The sequence below is a fragment of the Nicotiana sylvestris genome, chromosome 1 (genome assembly GCF_000393655.2).
Source record: "Nicotiana sylvestris chromosome 1, ASM39365v2, whole genome shotgun sequence".
NCBI lineage: Eukaryota > Viridiplantae > Streptophyta > Magnoliopsida > Solanales > Solanaceae > Nicotiana > Nicotiana sylvestris.
This window is the reverse complement of record NC_091057.1, coordinates 147,585,063-147,600,485: the sequence shown is the minus strand read 5'-3', so window position 1 is coordinate 147,600,485 and position 15,423 is coordinate 147,585,063. Positions and strand designations below refer to the sequence as shown.

The 15,423-nt window shown below is 36.3% G+C and overlaps 2 protein-coding genes across 2 annotated transcripts; one reads left to right on the top strand and one right to left on the bottom strand.

The window, feature by feature from the left end:
• The first annotated feature begins 908 nt into the window (after window positions 1-908).
• LOC104236076 (proline--tRNA ligase, chloroplastic/mitochondrial) lies at window positions 909-7,366 on the top strand. Its single transcript, XM_009789939.2, has 11 exons — window positions 909-1,279; window positions 1,960-2,016; window positions 2,904-3,014; window positions 4,109-4,195; window positions 4,289-4,402; window positions 4,491-4,697; window positions 4,813-4,950; window positions 5,293-5,454; window positions 5,799-5,998; window positions 6,679-6,762; window positions 6,868-7,366. Exons 1-11 carry the CDS (start codon window positions 947-949, stop codon window positions 7,007-7,009), a joined length of 1,635 nt encoding a protein of 544 aa, XP_009788241.1. The 5' UTR covers window positions 909-946; the 3' UTR covers window positions 7,010-7,366.
• A 294-nt stretch (window positions 7,367-7,660) lies between these two features.
• Window positions 7,661-15,060, bottom strand: LOC104236075 (uncharacterized). The gene is made up of 8 exons (XM_009789933.2): window positions 14,592-15,060; window positions 13,441-13,617; window positions 13,256-13,354; window positions 11,994-12,104; window positions 11,242-11,373; window positions 10,840-10,977; window positions 9,601-9,810; window positions 7,661-8,438 (listed from the first exon to the last, which is right to left on the bottom strand). The coding sequence occupies exons 1-8, from the start codon at window positions 14,961-14,963 to the stop codon at window positions 8,046-8,048; spliced, it is 1,632 nt and encodes a 543-aa protein (XP_009788235.1). The 5' UTR covers window positions 14,964-15,060; the 3' UTR covers window positions 7,661-8,045.
• Window positions 15,061-15,423: the final 363 nt, after the last annotated feature.

Below are 15,423 nucleotides of genomic sequence, written 5' to 3'. Positions count from 1 at the left end.
TTCTCTTTTTTACTACTGAGTCATATATAATGATACAAATACGCTGCATTATGTACAAATACTCTCAAATACATTATATTTTTATATAAATATATTATATTTTTGCCTGTATTTATATATTCCGAAGGTCTGTATTATTTGAATACAACTGAATATCACTATTTTTGTGATTTTTTATTGTTTGAATATAGTCGAATTGAATACGGTGAATTAAATACAATATATAATAATGAATAATGAATATTAGTGAATTGAATACAATATATACAGTTGGATTGAATAGAAATGCATACACCATATTTCTTGATTTTTTGTTGTTTGAATACAACTGAATTCAGTGAAATTGAACACAATTTAATATTATGTTTTCTGTTATTAAACATCCATAATTACTATTTTTAGACGGATTACCTCACTGTATTTATAAATATAGTCGCGCGAATACATGGAATAGAAAATTAAATAACTGTAATTCCTGTTTTTAGGCGGATTACCTCACTGTATTTATAAATACAGTCACGTGAATACATAGAATACACCACAGTAGCGATGAAATTTTGTAGAATTGATTTTGTTGAGTTAAATTAAGAGTGATGCGCGCTAGTTGATCTTCTTTCCGTTATTAAATAGCTAGACTCCCTACTTATTAGGCGAATTATGCGACATGAATACAGTAGCGCGAATATAACGAATACAATCAGGTAAATATATATATGATAGATATAAAAATTTAATAGCCACTAAACTATAGTGATTTATGAAAAAACTATTGAAACCCCAAGTAGGTCTTATTTGGAAAAGACATTGACAATTCCCCAAAAAGGATTTATTAAAATAGTTTCTTCATTTTGATAGTTTAGAGTCCCCAAAAAGAAAGAAGCAATTTTCCTCATCTAAAGTCCTACAAATCCTTTAGCCAGAGTCCACTCAAAAAAGAGAAAAACCCATGGGGGCGCTAAGGCTACCCGCTTTAACTTCAATCTTCACTTCCTCCTCCGTCAGGTCGCCGCCGGCACTGAAACATCGCCTCCGATTTCCTCTCCGTAGACCTTTCTCGGCGCAGAGCACCGCCGAGAAAGCGGTAGCTACAGAACTTGGAGATGGAAAGTCGGCCAAAGTTGTAGATAAAGAGAAAGAGAGAGTGATAACTCCGCGTTCTCAGGACTTCAACGCTTGGTATTTAGATGTAATTGCAAATGCGGAGCTTGCTGACTATGGTCCAGTTCGTGGTACCATGGTTATTCGTCCCTATGGTTACGCTATTTGGGAAGCTATACAGGTACCTTCTAATTAATATTCCAATGTTGATTAATTCTTTTTCTTTTTCCTAACGACCATTTTTTAATATATTTGTAGTTTTTGATTTGTGTTTTATAGTACTTTTAAGGGGTTTTGGGTATGTAAAGTTTTTTTTTTTAAAATATAAGAAATTAATTTGGCATGATGATGACATGAGTTGAGCTTAAATGGAGAAACATGGACAGTGAGAATTATATAGCCGACACAACTTGTTTGGTACTGAGGTATAGTTGTTGTTATTGTAAAATATAAGGAATTAATGCCCGAGATGAATTTGAACATCATTCATTTGTCAGAAAGAAGAAATTTTCTCAATATGTTTATATTTTAACTATTTTGGAGTAGCCCGAGCCAATTTTTTTCTTTAATTCTCAACAGGGTAAGTGCATTCTTGCATAGTTGCATTTGCTTTAATTCCCTGTTTTCAATTTCTAGAATATTTTATAAGACTATTATTGAAAATTGTGGTTTTTAGTACTTTCCTAATTTTTGAGTATGTCAAGATTGTAATTTTAGGAAATAAGGAACTAATATCCGACATGAATTGAAAATTAGATGGTTCTATCTTATATGGAAGCACCATTATTCGTTTGGAACTTTACTTTAATGTGATATGTGAGTTTTCTTTTGATTGGGTTTATTAATTGTTGATCGGTGCAGGATTACTTGAATGTGAAGTTTAAAGAAACTGGACACAGTAATATGTATTTCCCTCAGGTGGAGTTACTCTTTCAACCTGTGGAGTCTTCTTCTTTTGACATTTGTTTTCCTTGTGAATTAGAATTTCATTACTTAGTAACTGTTAGTGTGACTTGAAATATGAAGTTTTTGGTAAATGGTAGGTTAGGAGTTGGCCATGAATTGATGTCTGAGTTATTATGATTTGGCCGTGAATTGATGTATGAGTTATTATGATCTTATTGTAAAAAATGAAACTTTTGCTTTTATCTTTGTTGAAATATAAGGCTTTTCCTGTGCAAATTCATCTGCTTTGAGAAAAGTATTTGCACACGTTTTCAAGGTGGATTCATTTTTGTGATTAGCATGTGATGATATATTAATGTATCTTTTGTTTCTTTGCCTTGACATTTATAAAGTGCATGAGCATAACGGAGTGGGAAGACTGGAATCGATTTGATAGTTTGATAATCATGTTGATAGCACTGCTGTAAAGTATAGTTTTTTTCGTTTTCGTGTTATAGTGTCATTATATGTCAGTGAAGGTCCTTCTGCACTGTCTGGTTACAAGTGGTGGTATTAGAGTTAGGAAAAAGAGATGATAGTATGACATATCAAATTATCTATGAGCACCACCTGGATATCCCCCTTTGCATATTATCAAATTTCGCTCTTACATGTGGTTACGTGCCAGAGTTATCCTTTTCGCACAATTTTTGCACAATGATAAATTTGTTTATGTCACTCAAATATTGCATAAAAAGTCGAGAAATGATATTTCCTTGGAATGACTTAGTTAACTCTTTTCTTTTCTTTTTGAGAGAGTATTCTGGTAGTTCCAATTTGCTTATATTACTTTTCTATTGAATAACTCTGCGTGTTGTTTTAGTTTCATCATGTGTCACTCATACATGTTATTATTTCAGTTTATACCCTATTCCTTCATTGAGAAAGAAGCTAGTCATGTTGAGGGTTTTAGTCCAGAATTAGCTCTTGTTACTGTTGGAGGAGGAAAGGAACTTGAAGAAAAGCTTGTGGTAAATATCAGTGCCCTTTTATCTTTGTCAAAAAGATATCACTGCCCTTTTATCTTTGTCAAAAAGATATCACTGCCCTTTTATCTTTGTCAAAAAAATATCACCACCTTTTTATGACATTTATTTACTTTTCTGCTCTTTATTGACATGTCTTATACAGCGTACTAGTAAAATGGCAGGTGCACTCTTAGTGGATCATTTAATCCATGTTCTACCACAATAAAAGGGATTGAAGGTGGTGTGGGAAAGGAAAAAATATACTGGTAAATTGCTAGTACCTCCAATTACCTAGTGAAAAAAAAACCCTGCAAATACGCCCACTTTTTTGAAAATGTAACTGATATGGGCCATCCAAAACCAAGAATAAGGAAACTAAATCCCCGCAATCTTGAACCATTGCTAACCTTCTCATTTCAATTGGATACACTTGGGAAGATTCTTATGAATAGCATGAGCTTATGCCCCTAATTATGAATGTATGCTTGATTTTCATCAAAAGAATTATCTTGGTCAATAAACTAGCTTGGTCAAATTACTTTGTAATGTGTCTGTGAGTGTGTGCCCGCGCCACCTGGGCCAAGCTTGTCTTAATCCTTTTTGCCTATAGAATTCAACCTAAAGAAGGATTTTCCAAAGACTAATCTACCAGCTTAAACATATAAATACTATTATGTAGGACATATCCAGATTAAGGCAAAAGTAGTAGACGTACAGGAAAAAAGCACAGGGGAGACTCATGCCATTTTACCAAATTTTGGTTGTGTCAGTGGGTAATAGTTACGGGAAGGGCCCCACTATAACGACTTATCATCCTCAGTTACCATGTTCTTCTGAGAATTGAAATTATCATCCACCATAATTGCGTCTGCGACAAAAAGAATGAGTTGATTGCTCACATTGTGACTTTAGAAGCCAGGATGGCTTAACTGTCGATCTTTTGAAAGAGTATTTAGTTAGTTAATATTCCAAAGCTGCTCAGAGGTTTTAACTTAAAATTTTAGTTATTTAAGATATGTCATCTTGAATACTGGTTATATTTCAACAGTATGATCTGAATATGGGTTTGATCTTTTACCTTCTTGAGGTTCTGGCAGGTTCGACCTACTAGTGAAACAATTGTTAATCATATGTTTACTCAATGGATCCACAGTTACCGTGATCTTCCTCTCATGATCAATCAGGTTTCTTTCAATCGCATCCTTCATTTTTACTGTGTTACCTCTAAGAAATGAAACTATTTTGATTCTCATTTTGTACCATCTAATGTGTTTCAGTGGGCAAATGTCACAAGATGGGAGATGCGAACCAAACCATTTATTAGGACGCTTGAATTTCTTTGGCAGGAGGGCCATACTGCCCATGCCACTGCAGAGGAAGCAGAAAAAGAGGTCTTTATCCTTTCTATATGCCCCTATATTCTCTAGTTAGTGCCATTACTAATTTTTTTATAACACGTTGCTACTTGCTGAACTTCAGGCAATGCAGATGATCGATGTGTATATAAAATTTGCTTATGAGCAAGCTGCAATACCTGTTATTGCAGGTAGGAAATCTAGGGTGGAGACGTTTGCTGGTGCTTCAAGGACCTATACAATTGAAGCAATGATGGGAGACAGGAAGGCTTTGCAGGCTGGCACAAGCCACAACCTTGGTCAGAATTTTTCGCGTGCATTTAATACACAGGTAAATTTGAAATGTAAAAAATATGAATATGTTGATAATTACCTTCAGTCGGAGTGTCTTTCATCCTCTTTGTTTAACTGGTTATCTTAGTATAACAGTTTTAATGTTTAAACAGTTCACAGATGAAAATGGGCAACGACAACATGTTTGGCAGACATCATGGGCAATTAGCACTCGCTTTGTGGGAGGTATTATCATGACACATGGGGATGATGCCGGCTTACTGCTGCCCCCAAGGCTGGCACCTGTGCAGGTTCTTAAAACTTCTTTTTGACTGGTTAATTTTCATATCTAGCAAGTTTTGAGTAATCGTCTTAGTTGTGTGATTGCCTGGTTTATGTGGCAGCTTTTAAAAGTTCTGATTGTGAATCACCATTCTCAAGTAGTATCACAGGAATAGCAAATTACATATAATTCGGTGGACAGAAATTGAGTTGATCTGCTGTATACCCCTGCGTTGTGTTCTATTTTAGCTTGCTAGCTGTTCATCTCTTCCTTTATCTTGTGTACTAACACATATAATGGCATTCTGAAGATGTTAATTTCGACCAGTGGGTCATGGTGATTGAATATTTTGCTTGTTGGATGATCCCAGGTTGTTATTGTCCCAATATGGAAGAAGGACAATGAGAAGACGGGAGTTCTGACTGCTTCATCATCTGTGAAAGAAGCTTTACAATCTGTAGGGATAAAAGTGAAGATTGATGACACGGATCAGAGAACGCCTGGGTGGAAATTCAACTTCTATGAAATGAAGGTGTGTATCTCTATGGAAATTCAGAAGTCACAATATATGGACCTAAAGTTCAGAAGAAATGACTACCAAATGAAATCTGTGAGAACATGCGTTTTAGTGTTTCATCAAGTAGAAAGCCAGGTGTTTTAGTCACTGGTAGTTTTAAAAATGATTGCTGTGTTGTTGGCCTTAGTTTTGATATTTCTCTTCTTTGGATGAAGTTGTTCTTTTTCTACTCTGACTGTTTTCTTGGAGTAGGATAGGATGATATAATCAGTGCTTAGAGTTGGTACACATGGTTATAGGCTTTATCTGCCACCATGACTGAGGCCAAATGTTAAGTGTTTGTTTGATAATACTTGTAGGGAGTCCCTTTGAGGATTGAAATTGGCCCCCGAGATGTTTCAAGTGGAACCGTGGTCATCTCTAGGAGAGATGTTCCCGGAAAGCAAGGGAAGGTTTTTGGAATATCCATGGAGCCTTCATCCCTGGTGGCTTACGTCATAGACAAGTTGAATGAGGTTCAATCATCCCTTTTGGAAAGGGCAACAACTTTTCGTGATAGGTAAGTTCTAACCATTTTGTTATTTTGCTTGCAGTACAATGAACTGCATTTTCTGCCGCACACTTTTTCTTCCATTCGGTTTTCATTTGATTATAACTGTAGTTTGACCTAAATTACTAGAAATATCATGGGCGAAAACAAGAAAACTGACTCCAATGAAGCCCGCACATGTTCTAAAAGTATGCGATAAGGACGAACTAAAATTCCTCACTGTAATAGCTCTAGGACCTAGTTGCATAATGTAAGATGAACATCTATTTTGCCTTTAGAAGCATCGAAGAACAATGCACTTGTGACTAAGCTTAAAATAGAAGTTCAAATTTGGACGCTTCGTAAAAAGTCAAGAGTGATAATCCTAAGTTTGTAACTTGTTAATAGAATCTAATGCATTTTTTTGCACATAGTATACATTCAGCATTCTGTACCAATTATAAATGCAAGTTATGCAAACCTTAACAAGCTTTTGAGCTTACCAGTTGTTGAAGTGATATTTAACCTTCATAATATTTTTGCTGGCTATCAAAGTTTTTCAATGTTCACAGGTTTGTGGATTATAATATGTGTAGAGTTTGTATCAAAGATTTACCATCACCATTTGCCTTGGTGTCTGCGTGTCATGCGTCTCTTTCTGTTGGATATTGAGTTTCTGTCTGATTTGCTGTTGCCTTGTATCATTCCAGTAACATCGTTGATGTGTCTTCATATAATGAGCTTAAGGAGGCAATAGCTCAAGGAAAATGGGCGAGGGGGCCTTGGTCAGCTAGGTAAACCTCTTATATTTTCATTTGTTTCGCATCTGGTGTCAGTTCTTGTATATTTTTTGTCGGTGATCTGGGACTGATGTGTTAATGCAATACTTAACAAAACAGTGACGAGGAAGAATTGAAGGTAAAAGAAGAAACAGGAGCAACCATTAGATGTTTCCCTTTTGAGCAGCCTGAGGGACCAAAGAAGTGCTTGATGACGGGCAATTCAGCAGATGAAGTTGCAATATTTGCCAAATCTTATTAGCAACTTCTGTCGCTTATCTGCTTTTTAGTTTGAGATTTGATTACACTGTCAAAGTGATAAGGGTTAGCCTGCCCTTCATATTTAAATGGCGCCAGTAAGTTATAAAAATGCAGGAAAGGAAAACGTCTGTGCCCTTTTACGGAGGTCATGTTGTAAGGGACGGGACTTAACACTCATTATGCAAGCAAAGCACACACCAAACATAAATGCCGTTGTCAACTAAATTAAATTCAATTTTGTTGTTGTTTTGAGTGAGAGGAGACTACCAACGATAGGGATAAATTTTAATTGCATCTTGTGTGCATATTAAATGTAAAACTCAATTCTCTCAACCCGATTGGGTGAATTTGCTCTTCATTTGTTGTCCATCGTTACTACATCTGGCATTTACATCTTGAATATGAAATGGCTAGTGTCTAAATTTCTACTGTTAAAAGGACTACTCGTTGTAAGTTCATGAGTTGAAGAAGCTCACTTTGTTTTAGCGTAACCATTACATGAAAGTGCTAATGCGTGCTTGTGTTCAGCAGTGTTTTAAGGGAAAAAGGGGAAAAACATACTAGAGAAAATTTGGGACTTGTACAAACAAAACGGTAATTGAGGTAATTCTGGGAAGTACCTGCAAGTTCAAGATAATAACAACCATAAAAGTTAAAGATAATAACAGCAATAATAATATTAGTAACGCTCAACAACTCGAGCCCAAAGTGCTTTTCAAAAGTTATAATGTTACTAATAAAAATTCCAGAGGAATACATTTTTTATCAGTAAATCCCAGAGGGATAATTAGAGATATATAACTAAAGTTGAAATATGAATCCTCAAATGGACCTATTGAAAATCAGAGGCCATAGGGTGTCAAAATGTGTACCATTCACTATCTTCTACCTTTCAATCATTAGACCTTCGCCTTTCTTCTTTCTCTCTAATTTTTTACAGTAACTCTTAACCCTTGAACAAGCTGAATATATTTTTGACAAATAGTAACAATAAAAACCTCAATACTTATTTGCAAATAGCCAAAAAAACACAGATTTCAAGAAAAACCAAACGGAAAACAAGTAAATGGAAAACCTCCATCACACAGGTGTAGACTACCAGAATCTATCCTGTTTCTAAAGATTACCCTGCCAGATAGTAAGCTTTCTGTATGACCTTGCAATTTATATTCGTTTGCATCATAAAAGGCTCTGGTACCATCCGACTTCAACACATCTTTCTCACAATGCTTAATGTAACTCCGTAAGTCATCATGATTCGAATAGTTTTCTGGTGACTTGTGACCAAAAGAGAACTTGAATTGTTGTCCCCTCACTGGATCACTGCCTCTTTGCTCGACTTGATCTAGTAGAGGATCATCATTGCAGCTGTTAGCTGTTAAACTTGAACCCTCATGACTCTCTGGGTGCTGATTGTGGTCAGCTACTATCTGTTAGAAGAAAATCAACTGTATGTATGACTAAATTGTAATCCACCATCATGATTCTTCACTGTAATTTAAGATGCTATTTTCCTAATAGGCGCGCCAATGAATAAGGGTAGGGGAAGGAGAAAAGGAGAGGATATTCTAATATAGGTTTATGACATTGAAGGTTGCTTTCTCTGCTCGCTTAAGTTGATGAATAAGCAAAAGAAATAGAGCTTAGATATTCCAATTCCATACATAATTTGCTGGCCTAGGCTGCTGCCAGAGGAGGCTAGATGTGTTTATTGTATAATTATGCATCAAAGATCATGCTTCAGTGCTTCACAAACAAAGCTTATGGAGGTGGAATATTAAACATCTCACAGGCTCACCATATCTGCAACCCACACGAATTAAAAATAAAAGGGATTAACTAAAAATGAACAAAAAGGGATAGTTAAAGGGAAGTTGCATCTCCATTTACACAAAGGGAAGGGCGATTTTCCAGTTCTTATACGATCTGAGTCCCATTAGGGGTCTGCAATTTTATGTTTACATTATTTTTAAATTTATAATGAGAAAAACTTTTCTGGATTTGGATTTATGAGGGGTCTAAAACATTCTTTTTTGATAACCGAGAATCTATGTTGCTCAGACTCTCCAAAATGTCGCCGGGCCGCGTGTCGGATTCTCCAAAAGCAGTGTATTTTTGGAGAATCCAACACGGGTGTGACATCATTTTGGAGAGTCCCCGCAACATAACCGAGAACGGTCCAAGGACCAATGGCATATGGTGCAGCTTGGTGGAAAAAGGGTCCACCCCTTTACCCATGTTAATACGGCAAGAATCTATACTATGTAAATATCGAGTCTTTCAATTGCAGTCACTTGCAGTTTACACTACTTGGGTAACTTTCTAAAGCAGGATATAAGTTATTAAGATAACTTTAGCAGTCAAAATGAGCAGTAAAGTACACATGTCTTGAATACCCCGGAGAGCAATGATATACTAATCACCTCAGGAGCATATGAAGAAGAATCCATCACACAAACATCACCCTTCAATGCCAATGATAAAACCAGTGTTTCAATTGTTTAAAGATCAGACGAGTTGATGCTGAAGCATTGAAGTCAAAACCATCGATCGGATCAAAAAAGGAACCTGTTTGTAGTTGGAGTAACTTACCGGGAAAGACGTTGACATAGTGCTTGGACTCCCTAGTAGAATGGGAGCGGTTACACCAGTTGTAGTAGTAGCTCCACCTAAGCTGCGAGATAGGTCTTCCGGTGCTGAGAAGTCAGAGCTATCAAAGGTTGATATGGACACACATTCATCAAAATATGATAATGCTTCTTCAGTAAGACGTTTTGACATCTTTTTCCTCTCATTACTTCTCTGCAGTGGAAATACAAGGACAAAGATTGTAAGCATACATAGTAAGATGTCAAAACATTATGGCACAGAAGGCTCATAACAGCTTCTAAATTGGTCAGATGACAGTGCGTGAGTTCAAAATTCAAGTTCAGTGCAGATATAGGTGGAGCCTCTCCAATAAGAGACATTAGAACTTTTTCTTACTATTTTAATAGCAAAAGAACCCGTTAAGTAGTTGCTGAAGTCGAATGGCAAGAAGGATGAAAGAAAGTAACAAAAGGACATGATCAATGCAGCTTTATCTCATTATCTTGTTTGTGTAATACCTTCTGATGGATGTGAAAAGTTCTAATCTAGCCTAATCTTGTATTAAAGTCCACATTTCTACAATACATCATAAGGACAATTTGGGCATTGACGGCATTCTGGCCAACATACAACCATACTGGTCTCACGAAGTTTTATAGAACTTGCATTTCACTTGGGTAAGTATTTCCTTATTGCATAGCAATCCTGTAGCACTTCTCCACTCCAGCCATCCTAATAAAACTCCATATGCTTTACTTCATCTGGAAAAAAAGGAGGGGGCTGGAAAGAGAGAATAAGGAAAGATAAAGAGTTAGTCTAGTCTATGCAACCACAAGATTTCAATTGGCTCCCAAAATTCTGGATCCAGAAGCAAAAAAATGTAGGGATGAACCAGGATATTCTTGTGAGAAATGGTCACTGTCTAGAGGTAAGAAAGAAGAAAAGAGGAAACGCCAGCAGCTCCCTTAATCTCAAGCCAGAGTATGACAAAGAGAACTCTGATGCACCTATTTCTGCATATACTACTGCACACACACAGTCGCTGCTATTAATACTTCAATTTGCTCTCACAGCATCTAAAATGCCCTGGAAGACCATTGCAGCTAAAGAAGTATACCAACTTTATATACTACATCAACTAGAATACTATAATAACATTATAAGACAAGCTTAAATTTTGCATTTAGCACCTTTTCTTTTTTAAGTTAGAGATGGAGAAGGCAAAAAACAAAGAAAACCTACTTTTCTTCCTGCACGAGATCTCTGAGGAGGTGAGGGCTTTGGATCAGACAGTATCTCCTTGAGAATCCTACTTATCTCCTGTCCTCGATGCTCTTCAACAGCCAGATCTGATCGAAGTTTTCTAGCCCGTTCTTCAGACTGCAAAATTTATGTAACATTGAAGTTCACTGGATGATAAGGAGATTAAAAGAAAAGTATGAGTACAGTCGTAACACGGGCATCAGGAACTGTGAGATCAGAATACTCCTTAGTTTTAGACCTATTGCCAACCAGAAATGTAGCAAAATCTGAGCCAACCAACAGAACCTGGTGCACTTTCACTTTAAACAGCAGATACAGAAGCACCATATAATAATGGCCAAAAGAATTATCCCCCTATCAATCTTCAATGAAAAGAATCACCTCATCAAGTTTTCTGGCATATTCCCTTCTGATGTCTAAAACCAATTCAACAGCCTCAGGTTTGACCAAGTTAGATGGGATATCAGGAACATTAGCAGTTGCAATAGCATTAACATTGTTCCTTCGGATAGCCTAAAACAAACACCAAATAAGAAAAAATGTAAGAGCCAGCTTTTAAGTAAAAGCATGCATAATAACAGCAAATGCTTAAGTTGAAAACACATTCATCTTTATCCCAGAAAAAGACATGTTAAAGATATCATTAATTACATTTCTTCCACGACCAACATGGACAATGAAAGTAAGACATTCCCCCGCAGACAAAAAATTTCACCTTTCACAAGTCTTTTGATTTCCCTTATCTCTAGTTATCAAAGGCCATGTGCATATTTGTATCAATGACCAAACTGAATTAAAACATGCCACATGCATATTCATATTAATGACTAAAATGATTAAAAGGTCACATGCATACTCATTAATGACCAAAATGGATAAGACTAAAATGATTAAAAGGACACATGCATACTCATATTAATGACCAAAATGGATAAAAAAGAAGCAACATGCATAATCAAAGTAATGATTGAGAATCTTCACAAAAATAACACTCACATCCTTGCAAAATCAAATTGTAAGACGGTACTTATAAAAAAAGAAAAGTTAGTCTCAAGGTAGTCTGTATACCATCAGATACCATGGCAATTACTAGAGGTAGTTATTCTTGCATCCATGATACCATTAGAACTTACATCTTCAAGGTCAGTCTGAATATCAGAAATAGCACGCCTAACTTCAGAGCGAACAGTTTCATATATTCCACTAGTAGCAGTATCAGCACCCCACTGGTCACTTTGATCTGACTGAAACATAATAAAGATGCCAAAACCATGTTACATGGAGTATCTACAGAAATAGAGAGAATCACACTTTTTGCTCCCTAGCTATTCAGCCTCTGACAATTTTAAACCCTAGTTTTTGAAGTTCCCATCCTAGTCCCCAATTATATCACATTAAAACTTTGTTTCCGTGGAACTAAGTCAAACATCATCCTATTTTAGTAGAAGACTTTATTTTTCATTTGGTAGATATATTATAGTTACTCCACTACAAGCGACAAGGAATGAAATTTTTTAATATTCTTGAGCAAATGAGCTAGAATCACAAAATTTACACAGTTTTCATGCTTTTTGTTTCCCACGATCATACAGGTTCATAATCAATATACAGCATAAGCAGTTAAGGAATGCTACACGAAGAGGTTTCTAATTTCATTAGCAGGAAAAACTTGTTTATTTTTAACCAATAATCCAAGTAAAACGAACAGAAGAGTGAAAAATCCACTTCCAACTGCCTCTCTTCCAACAGCCAGGAGCCTTCAAACCCACCTGCAGCCAATCCCCCCCCCCCCAACCCCTGCACCCTGCAAATTCAGTGAACCCACAAAATCCTACATTCTCCTAGGTAAACTAATGAATTCCATCCATCTCCGCAACCCCTTTCCCTACACCAGCAGGGCTCCCAACTCTACCATAAACTATAGACCTGTCTTCCCAATTTGCTTTTCTTTATCAAGAATAGAGCCCCACTTACCAAACATAAACACGGGAAAAAGAAAGAAGGTCTGGAGAGAGATGCAGCCTGGTGGATAGTGCAAGTTATTCACTCACATCTTACTTTATCCTTCCATTTTTTTGAAGTTTGGAATTGAAATGCCAAAAGCAGGTAAAATAAGCTCTTCTGACAACTTTAAAGCTGTTTGGATTGGTATAAAGAGAACAATTAACAGGAGGACCAATTCTACTGACAGAACAAAACGATGGAAATTTTGGTAAGACAAATATACGAGAGATCCTATTGTCGAAGAACAACGAATATACTCTCTTGCAAGAAATGCGACGCTAATTTCTATTTGACACGCGCCAAAAACATACTTTCTAAACAGTGTGAGGAAGAGGGCGATTATTAATAGTGAGATAAACAGGACTACGATATGCTCCAAACAAGAACTCACCTTCACTTGCTCACAAAAAGCTTTTATGGTCTTCTCTTCGGCTTCTGACAAAGAACATGCTGAAACTCCATCTTCCCAATTTGAAATATGCACACTACACTGGAAAAGAAAATATCTAAGATATCACACCTGCAGCCTAAAATAATCGAAATCGGTTATTGTGCAACCATACAAGTTATACTCACAGCAGAATCATCTTCAGAATACTCAGTGACTTGACCATGCCTCATTGCTCCTGGTGAGCTCTTGGCCAGGCCGCTTCTATCAGTATCATTTCTAACTATATTGGAATTCTTTGAACTGTTAGCTACCTTTTTCGACAAAGGTCTTTGTACGGTGTTTGATTGTAGCTCCTTTTCACTCTAAGATCACGTTAAATTTAAGTAAGAATCTAGCACGTGAAAAAGGTCCAATTTGAATACAATTCTGACACACCAAAACAATAAGCAAATGTAAAATCAAGTTCAAATACAGCACAGATTGCACACATATAGCAGGCAACTTCCAAAAAACATTTTTGGTTTCTGTAATACGTATAACTCATCATATATTATACCCTTTTCAGAGCAAACAGCATAAATTCTTTTAGTAACTTAATAATACAAAGCAGTTGTCACGCTAAGTTTTTCCCTGGGATTGACAACTCAAATAAAATGAGTAATATCCATCTACGTTGTGAAATAGAATGAATAGTACCCATATAGACTACCCAATCACATCTGATAGTAATAATGGTTCACCAAGTCACTGCCAGTTTGCCACTTTTACCGAAAATGATGATACCTCTTTTGAAGACCATGGCATTACATCAATCATACTAGAGTACATGCCAAGGTGGAAGACTATCTGTTCAAATTGAGAAACTCCCTGTATCTACTTTTTTGGCCTATTTGAATCAGCAGTAGACCATCCAAAGACGATTTAAAATCATGACATACAACCACATGTTAAGTTTTGACAAGAACTATACTTCCAGCTTAGGTATAACATCTCAGATTCACCTACGACCTCCAAAATCTAACTACTATTCCATATTAATAGAATAAAATCAAAAACGATAAAGGAAAAAATCGAAATTTGCACAATCTAATACTCTAAATCACAATTAACTGTATTTGTCAAAACTATGATTATATCAAATTGTTGCTTAAATATTTTTTATAACCAAAGCCTTAATTATTTGCCAGCATTTTATCCTATTTTTACGTTTGTTTACCAAATCCTAAAGGATAAATGAGAAATATCACTCCAAAAAGGACAACTAATTTGTAAATTTATTCCAAATTGCAAAAGCGAAAACTTCCAAAATTGACGAACAAAACATTAGATAACAAACCTCATAAGCAGATCCATAGTGTCCTCTTGACACAGACCGACCTCGAACTCTGGAAACACTCCGCCCAATCCCATTTTTAACACCGGAGGACCCTCTCGTAACCGTCCGTCCCCTTTCTTCCGCAACATCACTAACTGAACTTTTCCTTGTTCCGCTAAAACTCTCCTTTTCCTTCAATTTATCTTTGTCGTTCTCGGTCCAGAAGAGAGGATTGTCGCATTTATTGGAGAATTCTGAATCAATGTCGAGTTTTGACGAGGTTCTGGAAACGGCGCTTACACTCAAGGATCGTTTTCGGATAAGAGGAGGAGCTTTGGAAGTGGAGTTGGTGGTTCCTCTACGGGAAGTGGATTTGAAGGCGGAAGTTGCCATTTACAACAGTCACGAGATTTTTGTGAAGCTTTTCGCAAAAGGAAGAAGAATGTTTTGGTGAGAAAGCGGAAATTACAAGGAAAAAATAATTAAAAATGAAACCAAGAATAAATGACAGTTCATTTTATTCGCGCTACTAAATCGGTCAAAGCATGTTTTTTCCCCCCCGCACATGGTGTTAGCACATACTTTAGGACTGGACTAATTGGGATTGACGCGTGGAGTCAAACTAGCATTTACAAATACTAAACGGAGCCTAATTGAAATATGCATATTTTGCGGTTTAGAAGATTGTTACAGTGATTATAAATTTTATAAAATGAATATTAAAGAAAGTATTTTGCTATAACCATTTACATTTACCCCTAAACTTCGTCACAAGTTAAATTATAGTTAAGGTCCTTGGGTATAAATTTTTCGGCACAAATTTAAATTAATGAAGGTCCAAAGTGGACATATA

Bases quoted from the DNA above. Each gene is read 5' to 3' on its own strand.
- LOC104236076 (XM_009789939.2), top strand. From the start codon at position 947: ATGGGGGCGCTAAGGCTACCCGCTTTAACTTCAATCTTCACTTCCTCC. The intron at 3,015-4,108 runs GTAAATATCAGT...AGGTTCTGGCAG, and splicing joins AACTTGAAGAAAAGCTTGTG to GTTCGACCTACTAGTGAAAC. The intron at 4,698-4,812 runs GTAAATTTGAAA...ATGTTTAAACAG, and splicing joins CGCGTGCATTTAATACACAG to TTCACAGATGAAAATGGGCA.
- LOC104236075 (XM_009789933.2), bottom strand. From the start codon at position 14,963: ATGGCAACTTCCGCCTTCAAATCCACTTCCCGTAGAGGAACCACCAAC. The intron at 13,618-14,591 runs GTTTGTTATCTA...ACGTGATCTTAG, and splicing joins ACTATGGATCTGCTTATGAG to AGTGAAAAGGAGCTACAATC. The intron at 12,105-13,255 runs GTGAGTTCTTGT...ATTATGTTTCAG, and splicing joins CTTTTTGTGAGCAAGTGAAG to TCAGATCAAAGTGACCAGTG.